Here is a 26,449-nt window from a genome sequence, read left to right as displayed (position 1 = left end):
AGGAGTTTGCCTGGTGCATACAGCTACTAACGGACTGCCAAGCCCCCCTCTGAGTCTCAGGCATTGGGATCTCAGTGCCTTCTCTCTCTGCACCTGTCAGCATCTTCCCTTCCTAACGCTCACAGCCTCCTCTGGACCCCACCTTCTCCATTAAGCATTCCAGGATGCTGGGGTCCTGGCATGACCTCTATTGTTCCTCTGGAGAGAATTTCCCCAAAACCTCTTTTGATTCAGGCAGACATTCTGACAAGGTCCAAACTCAGCGCATGGGGGAGAGACTGGCCTCAGGACTCCTGGAAAGCTGAGTTGAGAGGCCTGATAGGAGTGGGGCTGCCTGCCCCACTAGTGGCAAGCCCACGTCTGCAGGCAGGTTTATAAAGCACTTCAGCAAACACACTTTCATAAGATCCTCACAACAACCCTGCAAGATGGGCAGTATTGCCTGCACTTTAAAGGTGAGAAGGTCAGGATCAGGAAGGCAAACAGATTAGCCCATGGTCACCCAGCTAGTAAAGAGCAGGGCAGGAGCTCCAGCCTCGTCTCAGGACCCACGCGTGACTCAGTCAGCTTTCTGCTGCACTATGCGTCCCAGGCATTCTAGAATCCTAATACAGCCTTCAGCAATGTTGTGACTGCCAGGCTCCTTTCCTGGACCGGGCGGTATGCTTCTTGAGCCCAAGGACCTATCTGTGCTCATCTCACCCAAGCTGGGCCCAGCCGTGCTCAGAAGATGGGCATCACCTGGTTGAAAAGCCCGAGCTCAGAGGCTGAGACGCTGACTTAAGCCAGGCCGCCCCACTTCCTTTTACAAGAGTCTGAGATCACTCCATGAACGACCCTTGTCTATGCAGCCCTGCTGGTAAACAAAGTAGTAGCAGACGGGATTGCACACAGCGCGGGATGGGGTGGGGTGCCTGGGACAAAAGACGAGGGCATCACCAGGGCCCCTGCTCAAACCCGTCTTCATCTGTTTCCTACAGGAAACCCGCGCTGGGCAAACAATCCTGCGTCCCTCTTTCTCCAAGAGAGCCCTTTTCCCAAGCTTGTGCCCAAAGAAACCAACAGTATGGCTTCGTCCACCCCCTCACTGCTCTCACCTGCAAAGTCCTCTCACACGAGCTTCTACTGTGGACCTCAAGTTGAGGCCACAGTCCCCCTCTCTGCCCCCTCCTCACCTCACTCCTGTTTGGCTCACCAGTGCCTCTCCCACAATGCCCTCTCCTCCCTCCCCTGCACCCCATCCTCCCCTCCAGTTGGAGTTTTCTGTTTTACCTAAATTTGTAGTTCTCTGGCAGGAAGTAGCCCATCTTGCAGTCATGTTGTGCCTGGAAGATTTGTTTCAGCAAATTCTGCTTGCTGAAGCCATATCCATTCAGAATGCTGCCCCCAAAAAGGAGCTTCCCCCCAGCGAACATCTGCTGACAGAAAAAAGAAGCAGAGGGCAGGCCCTTAGCACATCAGCCCTGAATCTCAGGACAGCCAGGACAGCCCTGGCCCTCAGAACCTGTGTCAGAATCCAGGCCTCTCTTTGGTGGCTGGGGAAGGGGTGTTGCCCTCCCGAAGTCACCCGGTGAGGTATAGCTGAGCCTGGCCCCTGTCTAGGCCCCGCAGGTCAGAGGGCGGCCCCATCATCATAGCCTCTGCCCCCTGCCAGACCAACCAGCTCAAATGTCACTTTACACACACACACACAGACACACACACATACACCACACACACATCCTCCCAGGCCCTGGGACCAGAAGGCTGTTTTCCTGCTCAGAGGCAGGTGGTCCGTTCTGCCTCTAACCCACTCTGATGTATGATCAGCTGGTCCCATGGGATGGGTGTCCCTTGAGGGCAGGGATCTTATCCTACAGCTGTCCGTGTCCCCACCCTCTACATATCAGTCTCCAACAAGTAAAGACCCCTCCACAGATTTCTGTAAAAAGATAGTCATTTGTGTTGTCATGACATAAAAAAAAAAAAAAGGAAAGAACTTAAAAAGGCCCCACGAAAGCTGCACAGGTAGAAAAATAACAGACTTTTACATAGCAGTTAAAAATCAGGTGTTACAAACTATTTTAAGACAGGGGGAAGTGCTCACATCATTTTAATTAAAAAAGCAGGACCCCAAAGTCCAAAAGAGATAGAAAAGGCCAGATACCAAAACGTGAGCATGGCCGTGCCCAGGGCCGACCGCTGTGCCGGATGAGGACACGCTGCATCCTTGTTGGGGGAACAACCGAGGCAATCTGGGTGATACAATGAAGTATTTTCTAAATTGCATTTTCCAAATTTTCTACAATGAGTATATAGAGGGTGCCAAAAAAATGCATACACATTTTAAGAAAAAAACAACTGTATTCAAATTGTAATACTCAATATACACCCACAACAGAAGATGAATACAAGTCACGCGTATCCATTTTTTGGCACCCCCGGTATATGTTTGTACAACCAATGTTTTTAGTAAAAATTTATTTAAAATAAACAGATAAAGAGTTTGGCTTTCTGGTAAGCGTCCCTTCAGTCTCCTGGGATGGGGGACACATGGGGTCAGGCTGGGGACAGGAGGCCGGGCTCCAGTCCTGGCTCTATGGGCGGGGTGACTCTGGTCAGTCCTCTGCTCTCTGCACCTCGGCATGGGCGGGGAGAGGATCCCGCGGCCCTCCCGCCTCCCCACTCCCACATATGTGACTCTGCAATGGGAGGGGCTGTTGAGACGGGGTGCTGCAGGTAGTTGGTGACAAGTCGTCGTCGTCCCTTCCCCCCTTCCCCCCCCCCCCCTCCCGGTTAACTCACCAGAACCATCCCCTGCACCACAGCATACTTCTTCACCAGCAGGGGCGGGTCCTTCTGCAGGGGGCTGTCCAGGTCATAGCGCAGTAGGCGGTAGGGGTCATGCCGGCACTGCCCAGAAAATGAGTGCCGGTCACCCCAATGCCAGGAGGATGCACTCAGATTGCCACATTCTCAGCTGGGCCAGGTTCCCACTGAGGCCCGGAGCCCCATACAATACCCCCTCCCAACTCCTGCTCAAAAGGGCCATTCAGCCCCTGCACACACACCTCCCATGGTCATCCCAGAGAATGTCCCCAGATCCATTTAGGGCCCTCTATTGGTGAAGGCTGTTACAGGGACAATCGCCCCCGCCATGTGACATCCGCTACTAGACTGGCCCTCTGGGGCCTGCGGGATCCCGTGCCTGTTCCCTCTGCCTGAGAGAAGCCCTGAGGAGATTTGAAGGTGGGAACCGTGTTCCTGGGTGTTCCCATTTCCAGCATTTTTCTTTCCCCTCCCCCACTGCAAGCTGCCCCTCTGGACACCTCCCAGTCATTAAATCCATTCAGTTCCACTGAAATGAACCCACATCTTGACTCAGAGCCTGGTCAATCCTCCTGCTTTCTGGATGCTATGGATGCAGTAACACAGCTAATGTGATGCTTCCTAGTTTTGGACCCTATGAATGGACCCTTGGGACTCCAACCACAATGAACTGGGACCTCGGGCAGCCTTTCCCCTGTTTGCCTTGGCAGAGGCCACTGACTGCCAGAAACTCACCCACCTGCTAAAACCCTCTCATCCTGGGGGACTCTCCCTGCCCTTTGAGAGGTGCGGGCCCTGCTCCCCAGCTCCTACACGCCCAGAGCCGTCCTCTCATGGCCCTCGTCCAGGCCGGCTACAGTTACTGCTCCGCCAGTGTCTGAACCAACGGGGGAGCCCCTGGCCTGGCACAGGACCCACACACAGCAGGTACCTGGCCACTGTTTACAAACATTCCTGCGGCCTGAGGATCCAGTGGTGAGTGCGGCTCTGCTCTACACACTCAGACCCGTACATAACCACGCACTGCAGTGAGTGCTCTGGAAGAAAGCAACAGGGCCTGACCTCGTCTCAAGGTCAGAAAAGGCACCCACCTTGATGTGGTGACATTCATCCTGGCACAGGAGGATGAGTGGGAGAGAGAGAAGCGGAGGTGAAACATCGCAAACAATAGGAAGAGTGTGTACAAAGAGCCCTCAGCGTGTGCTGAGGTGGAGAGGCAACCTCTCTGCCAGCCCTAGCGCTGCATGGGGGTCTCCCCCCACCTGCCTCCCCACCCTCACACCCCAGGGCCTCCTCTGCTGGGCCTGGGACCCACCTGGATGCAGGGGGAGGCACGGCCCTGCTGCCGGTGACTGTAGAGCGTGTTGAACAGCCACTGGAGCTGCTCTGTGCTGGTGGGGCTCAGGCCGGACAGGATCCCGAACACCAGCACCTGGCTGGGGTCCCGGGGTGCCGACAGGAAGCGCTCCAGTTCCACGTCAGAGACCAGGGGTACCTTCACCACGCATCTGCAGCCAGTGCGGATGTCTTCCTTACGAAGGAGCTTCCGCAGCACCAGGGGGCAGTCAGAGGGCGAGGCTGCCCACCTGCTGGGGCTGCGCATCTCGGGAGCCTTTCCTCTGCAGGAAGGAACAAGTGGGCAGGCGCTCAGTGGGTGGGCTGGCCCCGCCCGCCAGGCCCTGCCTTCACTTCAACCAAGTCCCCACTGTGCAGAGCCCAGGCTACAGGCAGTTGGAGTCTGGCCTCCACCACCAACGTTCAACACCGATTGGGAGGGGTCTCCTAACTTCTCCGCGCCTCAGTATCCTCAGGTGCAAAAGGGGATTAACCCGACTTGTTTGTCCATCCATCCAACAAAAACTTTGCAGTCATCCTGAACTCCGTTCTTTCTCTCACACCCCACGTCGGATCCAACCTACCTGCAAGCCTGTCTGCTCTACATTCAAGAAAGATGCAGAGTCCGACCACTTTTCCTCTCCCCCCACTCCTATTAACACGATCCAAGCCTCCATAATTTCTTGCCTGGACCTGCAAGTACCTCCTAATGGGTCTTCTGCTTTCTCACCTGCCCTCTCTTCAGTCTATTCTCCACCCAGCAGACTGAAGGATCCTGTTAAAACCTGAATCACATCATGTCACTACTCTCTCTGAAATCCTCCACTGGCTTTTTGCTTTTCAGACAATAAAAGCCCAAGTCCTTACAATGGTCTTTAAGGCTGTACAGGATCTAGCCTCCTTCCTCGTCCCCTTTGCCTCTCTCATTCTTCTCCTTTGCTCATTGAACTCTGGCTGCTCGCCTCTGCTTATCCTCCAACCTCAGGGCCTTTGCTCTTGCTACTCCTTCTGCCAGCTTGGCTCTTGCCCCAGCTAGCCACACACCTCACTTTCTCACCTCCTTTACGTCTTTATGCACATGTCACCTTCTCGGTGAGACTTTCTGACTGCCATACCTACCCTCAACACTCTTTTCACTTTCCTGCCTCATTTTCCTCCTTAGCATTGCTCACTATCTAACATACTATACGTTTTACTTATTTATTTTGGAAATCGTACTTCTCCATCCGAATAGAGCACTATTTCCATAAATTCGTGAGTTTGTAGTGTTTTGCTCAATGGAACAAATAGCAGCCCTTTAGACTAGTAAATATTCAATAGAGATATAATAAATCTCCAAACAAGTACTTAACAGGCAACTTACTATGTACCAGACACTGTGCTGGGTTGTTGCAGGGTTGTGAGAGTTGTATTTAGATAGGAATAAGCACTATCAGATATAAAGTGCTGCTATGATTTTATTCTTATCATTTCTGCACTCCTACATTGTGGTTAGCATTTTACAGCATCTATAGCTCTTGGCATAGACATTGTCTTGGCTTGTTTTGGAATAATCTGTGTAATAGGCTAGGCAGAAACCATTATCACTGTGCACAAATCAGAAAACAGAAAGCTCCCACTGGGTGAATACATTGTCCAAGTTCATACATCAGTTAAGTGGCAAAGGCCAGGATTAGAAACCAGGTCATCCTAAAACAAGAGTAATGCAAGTAATTTAGTACTAAGAATTTTTCAAAGGCTATTTGATACTTGCTAAACAAACTTAAGACTATCTCTTTTTTAAGACCCTGAACATCTGGGGAGGAAAAGTTGGATCTATTAATCACAACTTATATACCAAGATAAATTTGAAATGGATCAAGTTTTTAAATGTGGGGAAATTAAGCAATAAAGGTTCTGGTGGGAAATATAGGAGAATCATTTTATAATTTTGGAGCGGGGAAGGCCTTTTATAATTATGACTCAAAAGTCCAGTTGTCATGATAGAAAAAGATTGATAAATTCAACTATATAAAAGAAAAATAAACAAACAAAAGAAACCCTGATTGGTGAAACCATCACAAGCAAAGACAAAACACAAATAACAAACTGGGAAACATATGTGAAACTCCTATTACAGACACGTGGCTAGATTCTCTACTATGTAGAGAATTGTAAATGAATTAGAAAAAGTTAATAACCCAATAAAATATGGGTAAAGGAAATAAACACACAATTCACAGAAAATTATATAGAAATCATTTTTTTAATTATAAAAAGACAGGAGTGATGTTGCTGAAAGTGGCAGAGTAGAGAACCTTAAACCTATGTCCCTTCACTAAACCAACAATCAAGCTGGCAAAAACTGTGAGTATCAACTTTATCAGAGCTCTGGAAACTAATTTAGAAACTTACAACAATCAAGGAAATGCTGTGAAGAAAAGAAACTGCTAAATTTTGTAATTTTGTAATTATCCACCTACCACCCCCCAATTCCCCAGGATGGTGGCATCCATGGGGATGGCAGCCCATGTTCCTGGTGTGGCTTGTGGGTACCAGAGAGGGTAATACAGACTTTGTTCTCAAGGAATTGTGATTGTGTGGTTTGACATGTCTGGAAATTCCCTGAGGGATTGGCTAAGAAACTTGCCTTTGTTTTGCCCACCCTGGAACTTTCTCAGGGATGGAACAGCCTTCTGAGCAGTCTTTGTTAAAGGCATTTAAAAGGAAATACACCAGACACAACCTCGTGGTGCAAGGGATAAGAGACAGGGCACATAGTAGGTTGACTGAAGAGCCTGGAAAGAAAGAGTCTGGCAAAAAAATACATGGGGGAATAAAAGCGTTGAAAGGTTCCCATATATACCAGAGAATCTAAAGGGGCACATGCACGTTCAGGGTTGGAACCATGTTTAGAAAAGGCCGAGAACACCCTAAGCTTTCACTTCTGACTGACCTCAAGGCTCTGCATAACTGGGAAGTGAAGGCTAAAGCAGTTTAAACAGCCTAGGTAAAAGCACTGAAGGAGTACTCAGTGAAATGTAAGAGTCAATCTGCAAAGACTGGAAAAGTGTTTTTATTTATTTATTTATTTATTTTGGCCCCAGGTATTTCAGGAAGTCCTGTCAAATTTCATTAGCTGATCACTAAGCTAACCAGAGACTTCAGTGACCACAAAATAAAAAATATAGTTTTTACAAAAGTAGTTTAGAAAAGTCACCAAACAAATATATAATTACAAACTCTAAGCAGCATCAATAAACCCTGGAGAGAGGACAGAATTTGATTTTCAGAGTTACCATATTATAATATTCAAAATGTTCAGTTTTCAATCAAAAAAATTATGAGTCATGCAAAGAAACAAGAAAGTATGGCTCATTTATAGGATAAAAGAAATGAAGAGGGGCAGCTAGATGGCTCAGTTGGTTAGAGCATGAGCTCTGAACAACAGGGTTGCTGGTGCAATTTCCACATGGGCCATTGAGCTGCGCCCTCCACAACTAGATTGAAGGACAATGACTTGGAGCTGATGGGCCCTGGAGAAACACACTGTTCTCCAGTATTGCCCAATATAATTTATTTTTGAAAAATAAAAATAAAAAAGAAATGAAGAAAAACTCTCCCTGAGGAAATCCAGATATTGGACTTTCCAGACAAAGATATTAAGTCAACTGTCTTAATTATGCTGAATGTGCTCAACGAAACCAGGAAAACAATGTCCCACCAAATATAGAAATTATAAAAATAACCAACCAGAAATTCTAGAGTTGAAAAGTACAACTGAAATGAAAAATTCAACATCAGACCTAAACAGGCAGAAAAAAGAATCAGCAAACTTGAAGACAGGACAATTAAGATTACCCAGTCTGAGGAGTAGAAAGAAAAAAGAATGAAGAAAAATTAATAGAGCCTAAGATATCTGTGGGACTCCATCAGGAATACCAACCTATACATAAAGGGAATTACAGAAGGACAAGAAGAAAGGAGCAGAAAGAATATTTAAAAAACAGTTGCCAAAAACTCTCCAAATTTGAGATTTCTCCAAGAAGCTCAACGAGCTCCAAGTAGAATGAATTCAAAATGATCCACATTGAGACATATTATAATAAAATTGTTGAAAGACAAAGAGAATCTTGAAAGCAACAAGAGTAAATCACATATAAGGGATCCTTAATAAAATTAACAGCCAATTTCTCATCAAAAACCATGGAGGCCAGAGGCACTAGAATGACATATTTAAAGTGCTGAAAGGAAAAAAGAATGTTTCAGCCAAGATTTCTATTTTGAGCAAATTAATCCTTCAAAAATGGAAGAGAAATCAAGACATTCCGAAGTAAACAAAAGCTGAGAGAGTTTGTCACTAGTAGGCTTGCCTCACAAGAAATGCTAAAGAGAATGCTTTAGATTAAAATGGAAGAATACTAGTCAGTAACTTAAACTATGTGAAAAAATAAAGAACACTGGTTAAGGTAACTACATAAGTAAATATAAAAACAGTATTATTATACTTTTAATTTGTAACTCCTCTGTTTTCTTCTATACGGTTTAAAAGACAAATAAAATAATAATCATAAATCTATGTTAATTGGGCAAACATTGCATAAAGATATAATTTGTGACAACAACAACATGGCAAGGGTACAGAGCTGTATAGAAGAGATTTTGTATACTATTGAAGGCAAGTTGTTATTAATTCAAACTAAATTGTTATTGTAATCCCCAGAATAATGACTAAGAAAATAACTAAAAATATATATGGAAAAGGAAATGAGAAGGAAATCAAAACTGCATGTATTAGTCAGGGTTCTCCAGAGAAACAGAACCAACAGAATCTAGATCTAAATCTAGGTCTAGATCAGAGGAAATTTATGGGCTTTGTTCAAATGGTCATGGAGGCCAAGAAGTCCCACAATTTGCTATCTGCAAGCTGGAAAACCAGGAAAGCCAGCAGTATAATGCAATCTTAGTCCAAAGACCTGAGACCCAGGGAAGTCAGTTGTGTAATTCCCAGTCCCAGGAAAAGGCCTAAGAACTGGGAGGCTGCTGTATAGGTCCTGGAGTCCAAAGGCCCAAGAAAGGAGCTCTGATATACAAGGGCAAGAAAAGATGGAGTTCTCAGCTCAAGAAGAGAAAAAAGGAATTTGCCCTTTCTTTGCTTTTTTGTTTTAGTCAGGCCTTTAGTGGACTGGATGATGCCCACCCACGTTGGTGAGGATGAATCTCTTTATTCAGTTAACTGAATGTAATGCTAATCTCTTCCAGAAATATCTTCACAGATGCATCCAGAAATAATGTTTTATCCTTAGCCCAGTTATCCCTTAGCCCAGTAAAGTTGAAACATAAAGTTAACCATCATAACATGATACACACACACACACACATACACACACACACACACACACACACACACAAATCAACAATGGAAGAACTGAAGAACAAAAAGAGATACAAGACATAGAATACCGATAGCAAAATGGCTGAAGTGAGTCCTGCCTTAATAGTAATTACTTTTTAATGCAAATGGATTAAAATCTTCAACAGAAACCAGAGATTGACAGAATTTAAAAGAAAACCCATGATCCAACTATATGCTTTCTACAGGAGATGCATTTTAGAATCAAAGATACAATAAGGTTGCAAGTGAAAGGATAGAAACAAACTCCAAGCAAACAATAACCAAATATGAGAAGTGGTGGCTAAACTAATATCAGACCAAAAAAAAAAGACTTTAAGAAATAAAAATTATTTCAGGAGACAAATAAGGCATTATACTGAGAAAAGGGTCACGCTCTCTAGAAATATAACAATTATGAACATATATGCATGTAACAATAGAGCCTCTAACTACATGAAGCAAAACCTGACAGAATTGAAGGGAGAAACAGACAATTCTACAATAATATTTGGATATTTTAATGCCTTGCTTTCAATCATGGACAGAACTAGATGAAAGATAAAAAAGGAAATAGACAACTTATAGAACACTATAAACTATCTAGACCTAAGAGATATAGACCATTTAACCCAACTACAGCAGAAAACACATTCTTCTTACATGCACAGGGAACATTCTCCAGGATAGACCATATAATCACCCATGAAAATGTCTCAATAAATTAAAAAAGAATGAAATCATACAAAATGTCTTCTCTAGAAAAAGAAATTAAAAGTAAAGAAATTTGGAAAATTCACAAATATGTGGAAATTAGGCAACACATTCTTAAGTAGACAATGGATCAAAGAAGGAATCACAAGGAAAATTAGAAAAACACTTTGACATTAATGAAAGCAAAACACAACATAACAAAAACTTATGGGATACATTGAGAGCAGCACTCAGAGGGAGAGGTATAGTATTAAAAGAGAAGAAAGGTCTCAAATCAATAAATTAACCTAACCTTACACTAGAAAAATAAGAACAAATTAAACCCAAAGGTAGCAGAGGGAAGGAAATAATAATGATTAAGTTGCAAAAAGCAATATAGAGAAACAACTAAACAAATGTTGGTCCTCCGAAAAGATCAACAAAATTGACTAATCTTTAGCTAGATTGACTAAGAAAACAGACTCAAATTACTAAAATCAAAAATAAAGTTGGGACATTACTACTGACCTTACAGAACTAAAAAGAATTATGAGAGGATATTGTGAACTGTACATTAACAAATTATATAACTTAAATGAAATGCACATATTCCCAGAAACATACAAACTAATAAAACTGACTCAAAAAGAAATATAAAATCTGAATAAGCCTCTAACAAGTAAAAAGACTGAATCCGTAATTTAAAAACCTCCCCCAAAAGAAAAGTGCAGGACCAGTTGATTTCACTTGTGAATTCTACTAAACATCTGAAGAACACCAATTGTCCTCAAACTCATTTAAAACATAACTTCCTAACTCATTCTATGAGGCCAGCATTACCCTGATACCAAAGCCAGAGAAAGACATTATAAGAAAAGAAAAACACAGAAGACTATCCATTATGATTAGAGATGCAAAAATTCTCAGTGAAATACTAGCAAATCAAATCCAGCAGCATACTAAAAGGATTATATAAGAGGGATTTGTCAAAAAAAAGGGGTAGTTTAATATACCCAAATTAATAAGTATAATACAACATATCACATTAATAAAATGAAGAGACTAAAGCCACATGATCCTCTCAATTGATGGAGAAAAAGCATGTGATAAAGTCCAACACCCTTTCAGGATAAAAATCACTCAACAAATTGGGATTAGGAGGGAGCTTCCTCAATATGACAAAGGACATTTATGAAACACTTACAGCTAACATCATACTGTTAGCTGTAAGTGTTTCATAAATGGCGAAAGAGACTGAAAGCTTTACTCCTTAGAGATCAAGAACAAGACAAAGATGCCCATTTTCACCATTTTTATTCAATATTGTACTGGAAGTTCTAGCTAGAGCAATTAGGCAAGAAAAAGAAATAAAAGCCATCTAAATTGGAAAGGAAAGAGTAAAACTATTTACATTCACAGATTATATTATTTATATACAGAAAGTCGTAAAACGTGTGTGCACATGTGCATGCACATACACACACACAAACACACACACAATTAGAGTTAATAAACAAATTCAGCAAAATTTCAGGATAAAAGATCAACACTCAAGTATCAATTATATTTCTATACACTAGCAACAAACAATCTGAAAGGGAAATTACAAAAATAATTTCATTGATAATAGCATCAAAAAGGATAAAATACTTAGGAATAAATGTAATCAGGAAGGTGAAAGGCTCACACAGTGAATGCTATAAAATATTGTTGAAAGAAATTGTAGGACCCAAATAAATGGAAGACATTCCATGTTCTTGTATTGAAAGACTTAATATTGTTAAGATAAGCAATACTACCCGAAGCAATATACAGATCTGACGCACTTCCTATCAAAATTCCAACAGCCTTTTTTTTTTTTTTTTTGCAGAAACGGAAAAGCTAAATTCATATGGAACTGTAAAGGGTCATGAATAGCCAAAACTACCTACCTTGAAAAAGAAGAACAAAGTTGGAGGACTCAAACTTCTTGATTTCAAAACCTACTACAAAGTGACAGTAATCAGAGCCGTGTGGTACTGGCATAGTGACCGACATATAGACCAACAGACAGAACAGAGACCCCCGGATATAAATCCTCACATATATGGTCAAATGATTTTTGACCGGGGTACCAAGACCATGCAATGGGGGAAAACGACAGTCTTTTCAACAGTGGTGCTAAGAAAACTGGATATCCACAAGCAAAAGAATGAGGTTAGATACTTATCTAACACCTTATACAAAAATTGACTCAAAATGGATCAAAGACGTAAATGTAAGACCTGAAATGATAAAACTCTTAGAAGAAAACATTGAAGAAAATCTTCACAATATTGGACTTGGCAATGATTTCACAGCTATGATACCAAAGGCACAGAGAACAGAATTTAAAATAGATAAATTGGACTTTATGAAAATAAAAATTTGGGATCGCAAGATATTATCCACAGAATAAAAAGGTAACCCACAAAATGGAAGAAAATATTTGCATATCATATATCTGATATGGGATTAGTATCTAGAATGTAATTCCTAAAACTCAACAAAATAACAAACAACCTGATTAAAAGTGGGAAAAGGACTTAACATTTCTCAAAAGAAGATACTCAAGTGGCCAATAAGCACATGAAAAGATGTTCAACGTCACTAATCAGCAGGGAAATGCAAATTAAAACCACAATGAGATAATACCTCATACCTATTAGGATGGCGACTATCAAAAACAAAACAAACAAACAAACCCCCCCGCCCCCCTAGAAAACAGCAAGTGTTGGTGAGGATGTGGAGAAACTGGAAACCTGTGAACTGCTGGTGGGAATGTAAAATGGTAGAGCCACTGTGGAAAACTGTATGGTCGTTCCTCAAAAAATTAAAAAATAGAATTTCCATATAATCTAGCAAATCCATTATGGATATATAATGAAAATTGAAGGCAGAGGCTCAAAGAAATATTTGTACAGCCATACTCATAGCAGCACTATTCACAAGAGCTAAAATGTAGAAGCAATCCAAGTGTCTATGGACAGATGAATGGATAAGCAAAATGTGGTATGTACATACACTGCAGCATTTAAAAGGAAGGAATCCTGTGACATTCTACAACATGGATAAACCTTGAAGACATTATGCTGTGTGAAATGAGCCAGTCACAAAAAGACAAATACTGTGTGATTCCATTTCAAATTCATACAGACAGAGAGTAGAACGGTGGTTTCCAGGGGCTGGAGGGAGGGGAGAATGGGAGTTATTGTTTAATGGGTACAGAGTTTCAGTTTTCCAAGATGAAGAGTTATGGAGATGGATAGTGGTGATAGTTGTACAACATTATGAATGTATTTAATACCACTGAAATGCTGAAATGTACACTTAAAAATAATTAGGATGATAAATTATATGTTATGTGTATTTTATCATAATAAAATTTTTTAAAAATTATGAAAAGATACTCAAATTCACTTATAATAAGAGCAACACATATTAAAACTATATTAAGGTAACATAGTCTGCTGATGAGAATGCAAGTTGGTATAGCCCTTAAGATTTATTTGGTGCTCTCTCTTAAAATTATAAATTCATGACCCATGGCCCAGCAATTCCATTTTTAGAAATTTATTTACAGATATATTTGTACAAATATGAAAATGATGCATATATATGGTTATTGCCCTCAGGATGGCTTAGAATAAGAAAAAAAGGATTGGGCAAATCAATCATGAAACATCTATACATGGATATTAGGTAGCAAACACCAAAAGGTCAAAAGAAATTCATAGAACAATCTCTAAAATATATTGTTAAGTGAGAAAAGCAAAATTCGGAACAGTGATTTTCAGACTGATTTTTTTAAGAAAAAAAAAAAAAAGGAAGAAATGAAGTATATTTCCCTTGCTCTCTCTTGTCCAGCTCTTAGTCATTTGTCCTACCTGTCAACTCCACCTCTTTAGTCAGGGCTCGTCAGCTGTTCCTCTTTCCACTCTAATTGAATTTTCTTTACTCTTCAGACAGGCCCACACATATGGAACAGCCCCCACCCTCCACTTGCCAGCTCTCGCCTCTGCAGTGCTGAAAACCTGGTTCCTAAGTTTGTATGCCTACAGCCCCTTCCAACAGCTCCCCAAGCTCCCAGACTTGGGCTGTCTATCTCTCCAGATAGGACAGCTGTTGTAGCTGGAAACTGCCTCTCCTGTTCAGTGCTTTGCTTTCAACATCTTCTCTAGGGCTCCTGGTAAAGGAAAAAAGGTTAGGAAAGGGGTTTTTTACAAGTTCAGCTCACTGATACCTCTGGGAAGGGAGCACTTTCCTTTCAGCTTCCCACATGAACCGCTTGCTGCCTTGTTTGCCCGCTGCCTAAAGAAAGCCTAATTCAAGAATATGATAAGGCAGCTCTGGTGTAACAAACGGACTTGTCAGTTACTTCTTCACTTACCACCAGTGTTTCTAACCTGGAAATACATAAGCACCCTACTCCATATTTTTGCAGCACTTAGAGTTTTAATAGCACTTTTGCATATCTAATAGCTCTTCGTAAGTACCTGGAAGAGCATATAGGGAGCAGAGAGACAGAGCAGGAATTAGTACGCCCATTTTATAAATAAGGAAGCTGCGGTTCTGAGAGTTTGAGTTACTTAGACAAAGTCTGTTCCTAAAGAGCTATGTAAACTTGGCTAATTCGTACAATGTCAGAGCTTTAAGAACGTGTTCTACCGGGGAGTCCAAGATGGCAGAGCAGATAAACACTGTGCCTGAGTTCTTCTGTGAACACATTAAAATTATAACTAAATTATCGAACAATCAACCTGGAAAACCATCTGAAGTCTAGCTGACAGAAGTTATATGTAATGAAAAATATAAAGAAGAAGCCACAGCGAGACTGGCAGGAGGGGTGGAGAGGCTGAACGGGCCCCACACCTGTTGGCGGTTGAGACTCAGGAAGGATATCTCGGCCTCCTTGGTTACCCTGGAGGAGTGAAGGACCCCAGCCTCCACAGCAGGCTTCCCAGCCTGGAGTACTGGTGCCGAGAAGAGGAGCCCCCACACATCTGGCTGTGAAAATAGGGGGGATTCCGACCGCTCAGGTGGGCTGGAAGGCTGCGGGAAAACCAGAGGTCCTCTTAACCGGCCTGCACATAGACTCACTCGCTCGCAGGCACTCACCTTGGGCTCCAGTGGAAGGGCGGTGACTCGGGGGGCCTCAGACACATACTGGGTGGGGGAGGGGGCAGACTGAGGTGTGTAGCTTCCAGAGAAGGACTGGAGGACAGTCGGCATTTTCCTGGTGAGGGGGCCCACCTTCCTTGCAGATAGCAGGCAAGCACTGTCTTTCCTGTGTTGAGCCCGCCCCCTCCAGCCATATCTGCATCTGATTGGCCTGGTGAGCTCTGTTGCTCCGCCCTGCTGACTCACTGTGACTCCGCCCACCCACCTCCTGAACCACCAGAGACACTGACTGACACACAGAAGCTGGAGAAAACAAACACCCAAGTGCACCTGGGTGTCACCGGGGCTTTGGCTTGGATCTTGATCGTCTTCTTCCTAGTGGGGCTCACAGGAGCAAACCCATGCTCTTCCCTCACAGACTCTCCAGTTGATTCAGGTCCAGCTGACTGAGATCGTAATGAAATGACTTCTCCTGAGTAGAGACTTTGCTTGGTGGCCCGCTCAGGATACCAGGCTTTCATCCTGGTTTTAGTCATTTCTGCCCCTTCCGTTACTGGATATTCTATGGTGAGCAAGCCTGTTAACAGAAGACACTGCTGTCACTCTCCATGGCGGCCTGGCCTTCCCTCCCTGCTGTGAGGCTCTGCAGGTGAGCACCCTTCAGCTCATGTCCCTCGCCACTCCTTCACGCTGGTAGGTCCTCCTGCCAGGCTGCCTCCCCTCTGTTGTCTGGCACAGTGCTCCAACCCTAGTATAGTTAGTGGATTGGTAAATGCTGGCTGCATGTAAGAAGGCATCAAGGTCATTCCTATTCATTCATCCAGACCAGCTTAGATCCCACTTCCCCGAGACCTGTGTTTCATTCAGCTTTGTGTTCTCCACAGCACTCAGTGTCGAGTGGGTGCACAGTGCATCCACGCTGCTCCCCTCCTGAGAATACTGTTTCCTGTGTCTCCAGGTTTAAGCCATTTTCATCTACTTTCTTCGTTATATTGTATTTGTTTGTATTCTTATTTTATTTTCCCTACTAGATTGGAAAACTTCTGAGCCCAGGGACCTCTCATTCCTTTGTTTACTTACCAAACATTTATTGAATGCTGGGTGCTGGGCATACAGAGACAGGGTTCCCTGCCTCTGGGTACTCCTAGTGGCAGGATGGGGGGATGGGCAAACAGAAATATTCACAACACTAGACAGTAAAGATTTATAATTAGAGCATGTATAAAGTGCTGTGGGAGCCCAGAGAAGAGTATGACCCATTCTGCTGGGGAATCAGGGAAGGCTTCCCAGAGGAGGGGCACAGCTGCACTGCGTCTCTAGGGACAAGGAGAACCTGCCCAGGGAGGCTGTGGGAGGAGCACAGCCCCTCTGTGACCAATCAGGGGGTGAGATGGAGTGGGGGGTGGGGTCAATGTTCCTTTGTCCCCAGGTCCACCAGCAGTGAGAAGAAGAGTCCCAATGTGGAAGGGGTCCTGAGACCACCCACACTGGCCCTGGGGGAGATGGGTGGGCTAACAGAGACAGCCTGGTGAGGCGGCTGCTGTTTTCTCTTCTGCTGAGATCTTCCACAAGGAAAGTGAAATGGGGCTTGCCAATGGATGATGGACCATATGGGAAAGGTAAACCAGGTGTGGGGGTGGGAACAGAGAGAGATACAGAAAGACGATGAGGGCCCGGGAAAATCAGATAATCACATGGAGACATTAAAGACACCTCGGAAAGTGCTCAAAAATTGAAGGTGGCGAAGGCCACCATTATTAGCTGAGTGGCCTTGAGCAAGTCCCTTCACACTGAGCCCAGCAATCCCATCTACCATTGGGGAAATCTCCCTGCCACGCCCTCCTCCCTGGGATGGTAAAGAACTGTCCTTGGAGATGACTTGCAGGTGACCCAGGCTTTGTGAAGCCATCAGATAGGCTGTCATTGACCTTTCTGTCCCCTTACCCGCTGCCAGCAAGACAGAATTCATGAACTGAGACAATGTCTTCTGAAACCGCCTCTTGATCTCTGCCAGGGCTCGGCTCATCTTAGATGTCTTTCTGTTCATGCTGCTGGCCTTGTGGGCCACCTGGGGAGAGGCCGGAGGAGGGCATTGTCATCTGCCCCACCAGGGGCCATCTGCCCAGACCAGCAACAAGAATACCTTGCTCTGGCTTGAAGGAGGTGCTGTCCCGTCTGCCTCGGACAACAGCTCTTCCCCTTGACCCAGTGAATTCCTGCACACCGGTGCAACCTGACTCAAACGTCCTCTCCTTGGAGGGTTTTCCCTGACTCTACTGGGCAGAACTGTTCCTTGGACCCCCATTCATCATGCTCTCTATGCAGCCTGAAGACAGAAGTTAGCCCTTTATGAAGTAATTGGATGCATTTGAGCCTGTCTCCCCAACTGGACTGTGAGCTCCTAGAGGGCAGGGACTGTCTGGGTTTCCTTTGTGTCTGAGTGCCCACCATGCAGAAGGTGCTCAATTAATGCTTGGTGCATTATGAATAACTAGATAAAGGCCTCTCTGCAGCCTTTGCATCCCCCAGAACGCCCTTCCTCCCTCCAGCTGCCAGAGCATCTCAGCTGAGAAACTGCCCTTGGCCAAGGTTACGTAGATTGACGTACCTGTGAGCACAAAGGAGCCCAGGCCTCCTGCCTCAATTCGGGGTTACCCTGAAAGGCCATTCTGGTTCTGGGGACCCCTGTGGGTGGTGAGGCAATTTCTGGAGCTGCCCTGCAATTCAACCTCTCAAATGGTACCCCACAACTAGGCTCAGATTCCAGAGTTAATGGCAGTCAGGGTTTGACTTTTTGTCCAGGAAGACTTTGCCAATTTCCTCAGCTAGCAGCAATCACTCACCATGCTACACTTGCACTTTTGCCCATTTCGGTTCTTTCTGCCCTGGGTCCTAGTCATTTTTCACCTTCTTTATCCTAAACTTGGTCAGCCCCTTAAAGGCAGGAACCATGCTTTCGACATCTCCCACTTAACACAGAGGAGGTGTGAAAAAGCTTTTTCTTCAATGGAATTGAAGCCTCTGGTGGAGAGAGTGGGGTGGTGGTGGGCAGACTTTTCTGAAGAACAATGAGTCAGTCCACGTGTCCTTCTTTACCCTGCAGGCAGGACTTCTGTAACGGATGCCCCAATTAATGGCAAAACCTCAAACATCCTTCCAACTGCTGGCCCCAGCTGCCGCTCTTGGGCTAATTTTATTTATTTATTTGTAATTTATACCTAGCCTGCTTCCGAAAAGGATTTGAGGTGGCACTCTGGGCTAATAAAGCATTTAAATTGAGGCACTGCCTCGCTTTCAAAGTGCTGCCTTGATAGAAATATTTAGTGAGCAGCCTGGCCACAGGGCCGTAAAAGCTGGGACTGCCATTCTGTCTACCGCTCTCCTTCCAGGGAGATGGGTGTCTGGGGAAGCCATTTAACAAGCTTCCCAGTGACAGGGACTTTGAGGGAAGAGGCTGCCCGATCTCCCACCCTCAGCTTTTCTAGACTGTCATGGACTTTGCTGATGAGTGATAACTAGCCCCAAACGCACGCACAGGATGTAGTTGAATGCATTGTAGAAGTCTTAGGATGGGAGTGTGTGAAAGCTGAGTAGGCCCTTACACATCATGATACAGATGGGGAAACTGAGGCTCAGAAAGGAAAGGGACTGGCCCAAGGCACGACGGCCTTTTCCTAGCGGAGGCTCTTTGCCAGCCCCCACACTCAGCAAATTTTCTCAGGGGCTTCTTACAGCTATCATGGTCCAAGAATCCAACAGGAGGCAATTCTCTGAGTCTCAAGGATTTCGTGTAAAATATCTCAAGATGCTTAATTTGGCAGCTAAGGTCAATGTTTGGAAATCCTGTTACCTACAATAAATCTGATCTTTCTTCATTTGCTGTTACTTACCTAGTTAGAAAGTTGTAAATTATAGTACACTTCCCTGCGTTCTCAAACAGAAGGGGTTCCAACCTGGATGCTTTTTGGCAAGTCAACCTTCTTGGTCAACATCAGTAACTGTCGTCTAGAATACACTGCTGTGTTTAGAAGCTGTTTCAATGTCTGTTTATCCCTATACTTAATGTCCCCAAGACAGTGGTGCTTTTTGAGTTACAATGTCCTTTTCAATAACTTTCCAGCCTCTACAACACTGGGAGCTTCTCTTACAAAGACTCTTTCTCCTAGACCCGCATGGTCCCATAGAAATACAATGCGAACTACAGGTGTAGTTTCAAATGTTCCTGTAGCCACATTAAAACTGTTCTTAAGAGGTAAAATTAATTCAATAACATATTTATATACCCCGATATTTAAAAATATGATTTCAACAAGGAATCAAAATAAGTGATTAAGGAGAAATTATACATTGTCTTTTCATGCTAAGTCTTGGTAATGCAGCATATATTTTCACTTTGACCCATCTCTGTCACACTGCAAGTGCTCAATAGCCATTTGCAACCTGTGGCTGCCATACTGGACAGCACAGCTCTGGACTTCTAGTTCTAGCTGGCTAAGGTTTCACTTAGGATAGAAAAAAATCAGTCTTGAATTACTAAATTGCTTTCCTTGGCCCAGGGGGCATATTTAGCTCATGGACCTAAAGTGATTTCTCTTGGCTGTTCATGGGGGTTTTTAGCTGCTTATGTCCTGGTTGTGAGCCGTGTTCCAAACTTCAGAGATTACCAGACAAGAGGTTTCCAGGAAAGTGAAGCATTACTGCAATTTTATGGGAAAGAATAATTTTCTAGTATCTATTGCCTTTAATAAGTACACACTTTTTTTTTTACATAGTCTAAAGAGGTTTTCAAGAAACATACATGTGACCTCATACGTACTGAGTCACTTAATACTGACGTTTAGAGGAACAGCATGGAACGAAATTAACCGGATGGACTCATCAACAACCAGGATCATTCACCTCAGCCCAGACGGACTCAAAATCCTGGGGTTATTTTGCTCTCTGAAGTAAGAGTACAGCCTGAAGTCACAGGCATCTGAGACCCCTGGGCACTCTTATGAGACCCCCTTTAATGAACCTTGGCATTTCCCTCAGAGCTCCTCTCTCTGGCGCACCACGCCCATCAAGCTGGAATACAACTGGTACTGATAATTTTGCCCCTTCCATTAGACTGAAAGTATTTCAGAGACTGGAGAGAATGCGACTTCTTTCATTTCTACATCCTCAGACACCAGCTTGGCGCACTGCAGATGCTAATAAATGTTTACTGAATTAGTTAATGAATTAATGAAATGGAAATGCTGCTGAAATGAAAATGCAATGGGAAAAATAGGTACAACGCTTTTCTCCAGGAGAAACACAGATGTTCTCTGTATACCTTGTTGTTCAGGTAACATGGGTCCCTAACAAATGACTGCCTCCCGTGTCCCCATGTAAAGTGAGGACACTGGGCTCTGTCAGCTCTATGAGTCTGTGAGCCTGTGGCATGTGGTGGCAATGCCCCCACAGTGCAAGAGTCTTGCTCAGGGTGATCATATAATTGATCATCCAAACGGGACCCTTTTGAGAATAAAAGGGGGGTGCTGTTAATAATTCCTCCAGGCTGACAGGTGTCAACAGGGACTGGCCCTGTGCAAACCGAGAGGAATGGTCTACCTGCTCCTATTTCATGGAACCTTCCAGAGTGAGCCCATCCCAGCAACGTGCTCTGTGTGCGATGCAAGTGACCTGCTCCATCAATCATCAATGAGCCCTTGGGCAGCCCAGTCTCACGGTGGATGTCAACCGCCCTCTTCTAGATTATAAGCTCCTCAGGGATTATGTCCCCTTCATCCTCTCCATCTTTCTCCAATGAGAAAGATGGAGTGTTGACTCAGGACCAGGCACATAGTAGGATCCATAAAGACCCAGCGAATGGAGCACTGGCCCTCCAGTCTCCCTGTTCTCACCCACCAACAAATATTTAGGAAGTACTTAATTTGAAGCAGCCCTTGTTCTGGGCCCTGGGACAACAGCCATCATAGGAAGCACAGGGAATTCCCAGTTTGGTGGAGAAACCTGACTTGTACATAAAGGAGGGCTAGAATGATGGTGAGTCACAGCTGGGAGGGCTGGGCAGAGGGAGAAGCATACCCTACCTGAGATGGGTAAGGGTGTGACAGAGACATACACTGGCAGTTATTCTGTCCAGCATTCTCTCTCCCTTTTCTGGTAACAGCACCATGACTTTCCTTTAGGAAAACACTCCTGTCTCATCCTTTGCCCAGGTGTTATAACTGGCGCTGAGGGCCCCATGGCTCCCAGGATGGATGTGACACTCGAGCCTGGTCAGTGAAAGTGACACACACTCCTGGCTACAGGAGGAACATTTCGGGCATGGGCCATCAAAAGAGCCAATGATGCTGGTGTCGGCATTTCTACTGGAGCACTGAGGAAACAGAAGCCCTCCTGCTCCTGGGGAGACCAAAGCTGGCAGTAGAATGAGCCCAGAGATACTCCTGACTATCCTGTCACCACAGGGAGAAACTCCCTGACAATAAAGCCAAAGTAAAAAAGCACAGTCCAGAGATGGGAAGACCTGATGGAATCAGTGGAGCGTCTGGCTCCAGCCATGCCGAAGCTGCCTGTTGACAGACTTCAGTTTCCTGAGCCAGTGTAGCCTCCTTCCATGCCTAAGCCAGTCCGCGTTGGATTCTGTCACAACTGAAAGACTCCTAATTGATAGAAGCTTCACAGAGAAGGTACTAAGGTCAGGCTGTGAATGAGTAGGAATCCATTAGGCAGAGAAAGAGGGAGGGTCTTCAATGGGGTGCAGGTGGGAGGTGGGGGTAGGAGGAGAAAAAGCATTGAGACACCCCGGCGTTGGGCCTCGGTGCCTGGTCTGCGTTACCTGTTTATCGTGTCCTACCCTGTGGGGACAGTTGTTGGCCGACACAGTGAGTGTTACTGTCTCATTCATGGCCGTGAAGGTGACCGTGATGGAGTCCTGTCCCAGCACCGTCAGCTTCATCTGTTCATTCACCTGCAGATGAAGAAACCAGGACTCAGCAGACCCCTGCTTCTATCATCTCCCCCACATAATACACACACATGCACTCCCCTTCCGGACCCACCACAAAGCACAAAACCCCTCTTGGCTTGGGACTGAGGGAGGTGTAAAATCTTTCTGATTCTTATGTTGGAATTTAGCTTTCAGGGAGAAGACAGAAGAACTCGAGTCTCTCTTTGGGGGATTAGCAGAAAAAGTAACTAATGCCTTCTTATCCCTGCCCCTTCCCTTTCCAACCCAAGCTTGGAACCAACTGTGAAAGAGACACAGGAGTCTGGCAAGTGAGTCAGCTTTAGTTCTGGTAGAACTGGGTGGGGATGCAGGTTGGCTCAGAGGCCAACACTATCCCTGAATCAGACGGTGTGTCCGCCCAGACACCAGATCTGACTGTGAGCTTTGCTCTACAGCACACGGAGCGGCCTTGGGAAGCCGATGACATGGGGGGGGGGGGGGGAAGTGCAGCTAACGAAAGGGAACACAGCAGGGGCCGAGCCACACGTGCTCAGTCCCCTCCCCTACAGTCACCAAACATGTCACCATTCTTCCCCTGAGGAGGAGCCACAGGAAGTACATTCTCACCACTTCCAAAAGGGTGGGATTTTCTACGTAGTGGTCCCAGACAGGAACACAGGGAGTTGCCCTTACAGCAACTCACTCCTTACTGAGAACTCTGTGGACGAGGGGTGATTCCCAGTCCTGCCTTCTGTTAGCAGGCCACTGAGCCTCTCTGAAGAACAAATTCTTCCATATGAAATAGTTGAAAGGCTAATATTAGGTTCAGATGAGATAAAGATTATGGAAGTAAAGGCCCGTACCAAACATGAACAGGTATTGTCAGATGTGGCAGAGCAACTCACATGTAGGGCTCCTGGATGGTTCACATGTGCAGTTATGTCTGCACAGTTCGTACCCAAGGCCCAGGAGACTGAAGCCCTAGGCTGCTGCGTGCTGATGCTTCCTTCCGTCTTCAATGTCCCTGACCTACACACACCCCAGGACTCCTCTCAACCAAGAAAACACACTCCATTTTGCTCCTTCCGTTTCCTTCTCCTATTGCACTTGTTAGCCACAGGTCCACACTCAACTCCCTCATCACTGAGTCCCTTCCTCACACTCTGCGGTCTGGATGCCAGTCCCCTCCAGTACCCCGAAAACATTGGATCCCTGGCTGTCTTCTTGCCAAGTCTTTTGACATCTTCAAAGCTGTTGATCACTCTCACTTAAGAGAAACCCTACCCTCTCCAATTCTACTTCTGGAGAGCTGCAGAATAGAGCCGTGGTTGAGAGCCCAAGCACTGCAGTTGGACAAGGTTCAAATCCTAGTGTTGTCACTTACCAGTTGGGCAATGTCAGGCAAGTTGGTTTCCTTCTCTGAGCCTGGGGACAATAATAGAATCTGTCTCCTAGGGAACTGAGCAGATTTCATGGATAAAACATGCTAAGGGCTTAGCATGGTGCAGCTGTTTTTATTATCCCTGCTCCCTGGGTGGTTTTTCTTCCTCTCCCCAATGCCCCAAATACAGATGTTCTACAAATTCAGTTACTGCTCATCTTAGGAATTCACGAGCCAACCTAGATATATATATCCATCATTCCCAATCTCTCACCCTAAGTGGGGATCCAACAGCCTGGAGAGATATGGCCATTGAACCCAATCAGCACACTAAAAACACTGATCTCTGACCTTTCCAGAAACTTTTCTGTTTCCACCCAGACACATACTCTATTGTGAAGTCACCTATAATTCCCTCCTCCTTTCATTTACCCCATGCATCCCATGGCTAAATGCCACTGAATTCCTTCATTGAAATGGCTCCTTTTAAAAATATTGCTTCTACTCTTAATAATTTCAGGTCTTGCTAGTAACCCCTAACTAGTCTTTCTACTAGCCTAGCCATTGATCTTTCAGTCTCCGTGAGACCTTCCACACAAATACTGGATTGAGCATGACAGCCCTCAGCTTAAAAACTAACCAGCTGGTTCTATTTCCAGTATAGCTGAATCAGATCCTAAGAGGTTTAAAACAAAAGAACAACAACAAAAAACACAACCCCACCTAAAGCTATGAAGAGTTTAAAAAGAACAAGCGGGTTTTGAAGACTCAAAACTCAAAAAAAAGGACCACCATGGGATGAGTTTCTGTTTTACAGGTTTAGCCTGCAGACAGGCCACAGTCATAGCCTAAACTCCACCATCTTTCTGGTTCAAAGAATCAAAGGACAGTACCCAGGGAAACTACAGTCATAGAAAAGCAAGGAAAGATTTCCAGAATGGATAGATCCAGAGAAATAGAGCACTAAATTCTATGAATAAACCGTCCACATCTCTAGCTGACCTCTGAACTATGTATAAGCAAAGCAGACTCAAGATAGCTTATAGCTAGGGAAATACAAAAGCTGAACTGAGATTTGAGATTTGTTGCCCACTGCAGGTGAGAAAAGTTTGTGGTGTGAGGCTAACCAAGTTCCTTGCCTGTTAAAACAAAAATATCAACACTCTTCAGAGAAATACATCAGAATTCAGATATTCCACAAGATGACATTCACAATGTCAGCAATCCAAAAATTACTCAATATGTAAAGAACCAGTGAAATCCGAGCCATTCTCAAGGCAACAATCAATGGAGGCCAATCCTATCTGATACGACTCATGTATTGAAATTATTAAACAAAGACTTTAAAGCAGTTAATTTAATTCTATTCAATGAGGTAAAGGAAAAGACTTATACTGAATGAAAAAATAGGAAATACCAGAAAAACAGAAAATATGGAAAAGAACTAAATAGAAATTCTAGAACTGAAAATGTTATTTGAAATTTAAAAATTTCACAGGATTCATGTAAAAGCAGAATGGAAATGATAGGATAAAATTAATGAACTTATAGATACATCCATAGAAATGATCCAATCTGAAAAGTAAAGAGAAAAATTTTAAACAACAAAAAATAACAGAGCCTCAGGGATCTTTAGGACAATCTTAAAAGGTCTAAAACACATGTAATTTGTAACCTCAGAAGAAAAAGAGAGGGATTGAAGTACACATTTTTTCTAATGGCAGGAAACTTTCTGAATTTGCGGAAGGCATGCATTTATATATTCAAGCTCAGTAAATCCCAAACAGAATAAATAGGAAGACAACAACACCTAGACACATCATATTCAAAGTTATAAAATCAAAGAAAAGATAAACATCTTGAACGCAGCAAGAGAAAATGAACAGTGATCATAAACTTTTAATCATAAACTATGGAGGTCACAGTGAAACAACATCGTTAAATGCTGGAAGAAAAAGAAAAAAACAGTCAACCCAGAATTCCAATTCCAGCAAAAACATCCTTTAATAAAAACATTCTTTTTTTCACATGAAAGAAAACAGATAATTTGTTGCCTGAAGATTTTCACTTTAAGAAACACTAAAAGAAGTTCTTTGGGCTGAGGAGAAATGATACCAAAGGAAAACGGATTTTCAGGGAGGAATGAATACCTGAAAACGCTAAATATCTGGGTAAAAATGAACTGGCCACTGCAGCCTCCAAGACAGCATGCACATACCTCAGCCTGACATCCAACACCTCTCACCTCCATCCCACAACATGTGCCCTGTTGCTCCATTTCTTTCACAAGAGACACTTGTGAACTTTGAACAATTCCACACTGAGTCTCGACCCCAGTCTTTACAGATGCTACTTCCTCTACCCAAAATGTTCCGCCTTCCTTCTTCTCTCTATGTGAATTATACGCATATATACTCATGTTACAAGGGCCACCCTGTCTTCCAGGCCACCCGACTGCACCAGGCCCTGTTGTGCATTTCTGTATGCAGCTCCAAAAAAGAGAACAAGGAACTGAAATACATCGCTAAAACACTTTAGTGATGTCAAAGCACCATCCCCTCCATTATTTCACTTAGATCTCACAAAAGCAGCGTGAGACAAGAGAACAAGTCTGGTGACCCACTTTGTATAGGTGAGACAACCAAGGCTTAGAGAAACTGAGAGATTTTCACAAAGCTGCACAGCCAGAGTCTGGAAAAATGGGCACAGTTAGTACTTGGCTCCTCAGACTCTCATTCCAGTTGTCTATCCACTTGACCACACTGACACATAACACATGGTG

General features: G+C 44.2%; 1 protein-coding gene across 1 annotated transcript in view; it reads right to left on the bottom strand.

Moving 5' to 3' along the window:
• FAM194C (family with sequence similarity 194 member C) overlaps positions 1-26,449 on the bottom strand; it is a 74,736-nt gene that overhangs the window by 12,057 nt on the left and 36,230 nt on the right. The window contains exons 8-13 of the mRNA XM_088798387.1: positions 22,176-22,307; positions 17,291-17,414; positions 15,677-15,923; positions 4,124-4,427; positions 2,785-2,892; positions 1,273-1,415 (exon numbers count right to left, since the gene is read on the bottom strand). Of these exons, the coding sequence (XP_088654513.1) occupies positions 1,273-1,415; positions 2,785-2,892; positions 4,124-4,427; positions 15,677-15,923; positions 17,291-17,414; positions 22,176-22,307 (1,058 nt within the window). The remainder of the gene's footprint in view (positions 1-1,272; positions 1,416-2,784; positions 2,893-4,123; positions 4,428-15,676; positions 15,924-17,290; positions 17,415-22,175; positions 22,308-26,449) is intronic.

This window comes from Rhinolophus sinicus, chromosome 5, assembly GCF_057876585.1.
Source record: "Rhinolophus sinicus isolate RSI-liver-muscle chromosome 5, RSI-T2T, whole genome shotgun sequence".
Classification (NCBI taxonomy): Eukaryota; Metazoa; Chordata; class Mammalia; order Chiroptera; family Rhinolophidae; genus Rhinolophus; species Rhinolophus sinicus.
The sequence above is the reverse complement of the archived record's forward strand: the minus strand, read 5'-3'. Positions and strand labels throughout refer to the sequence as shown.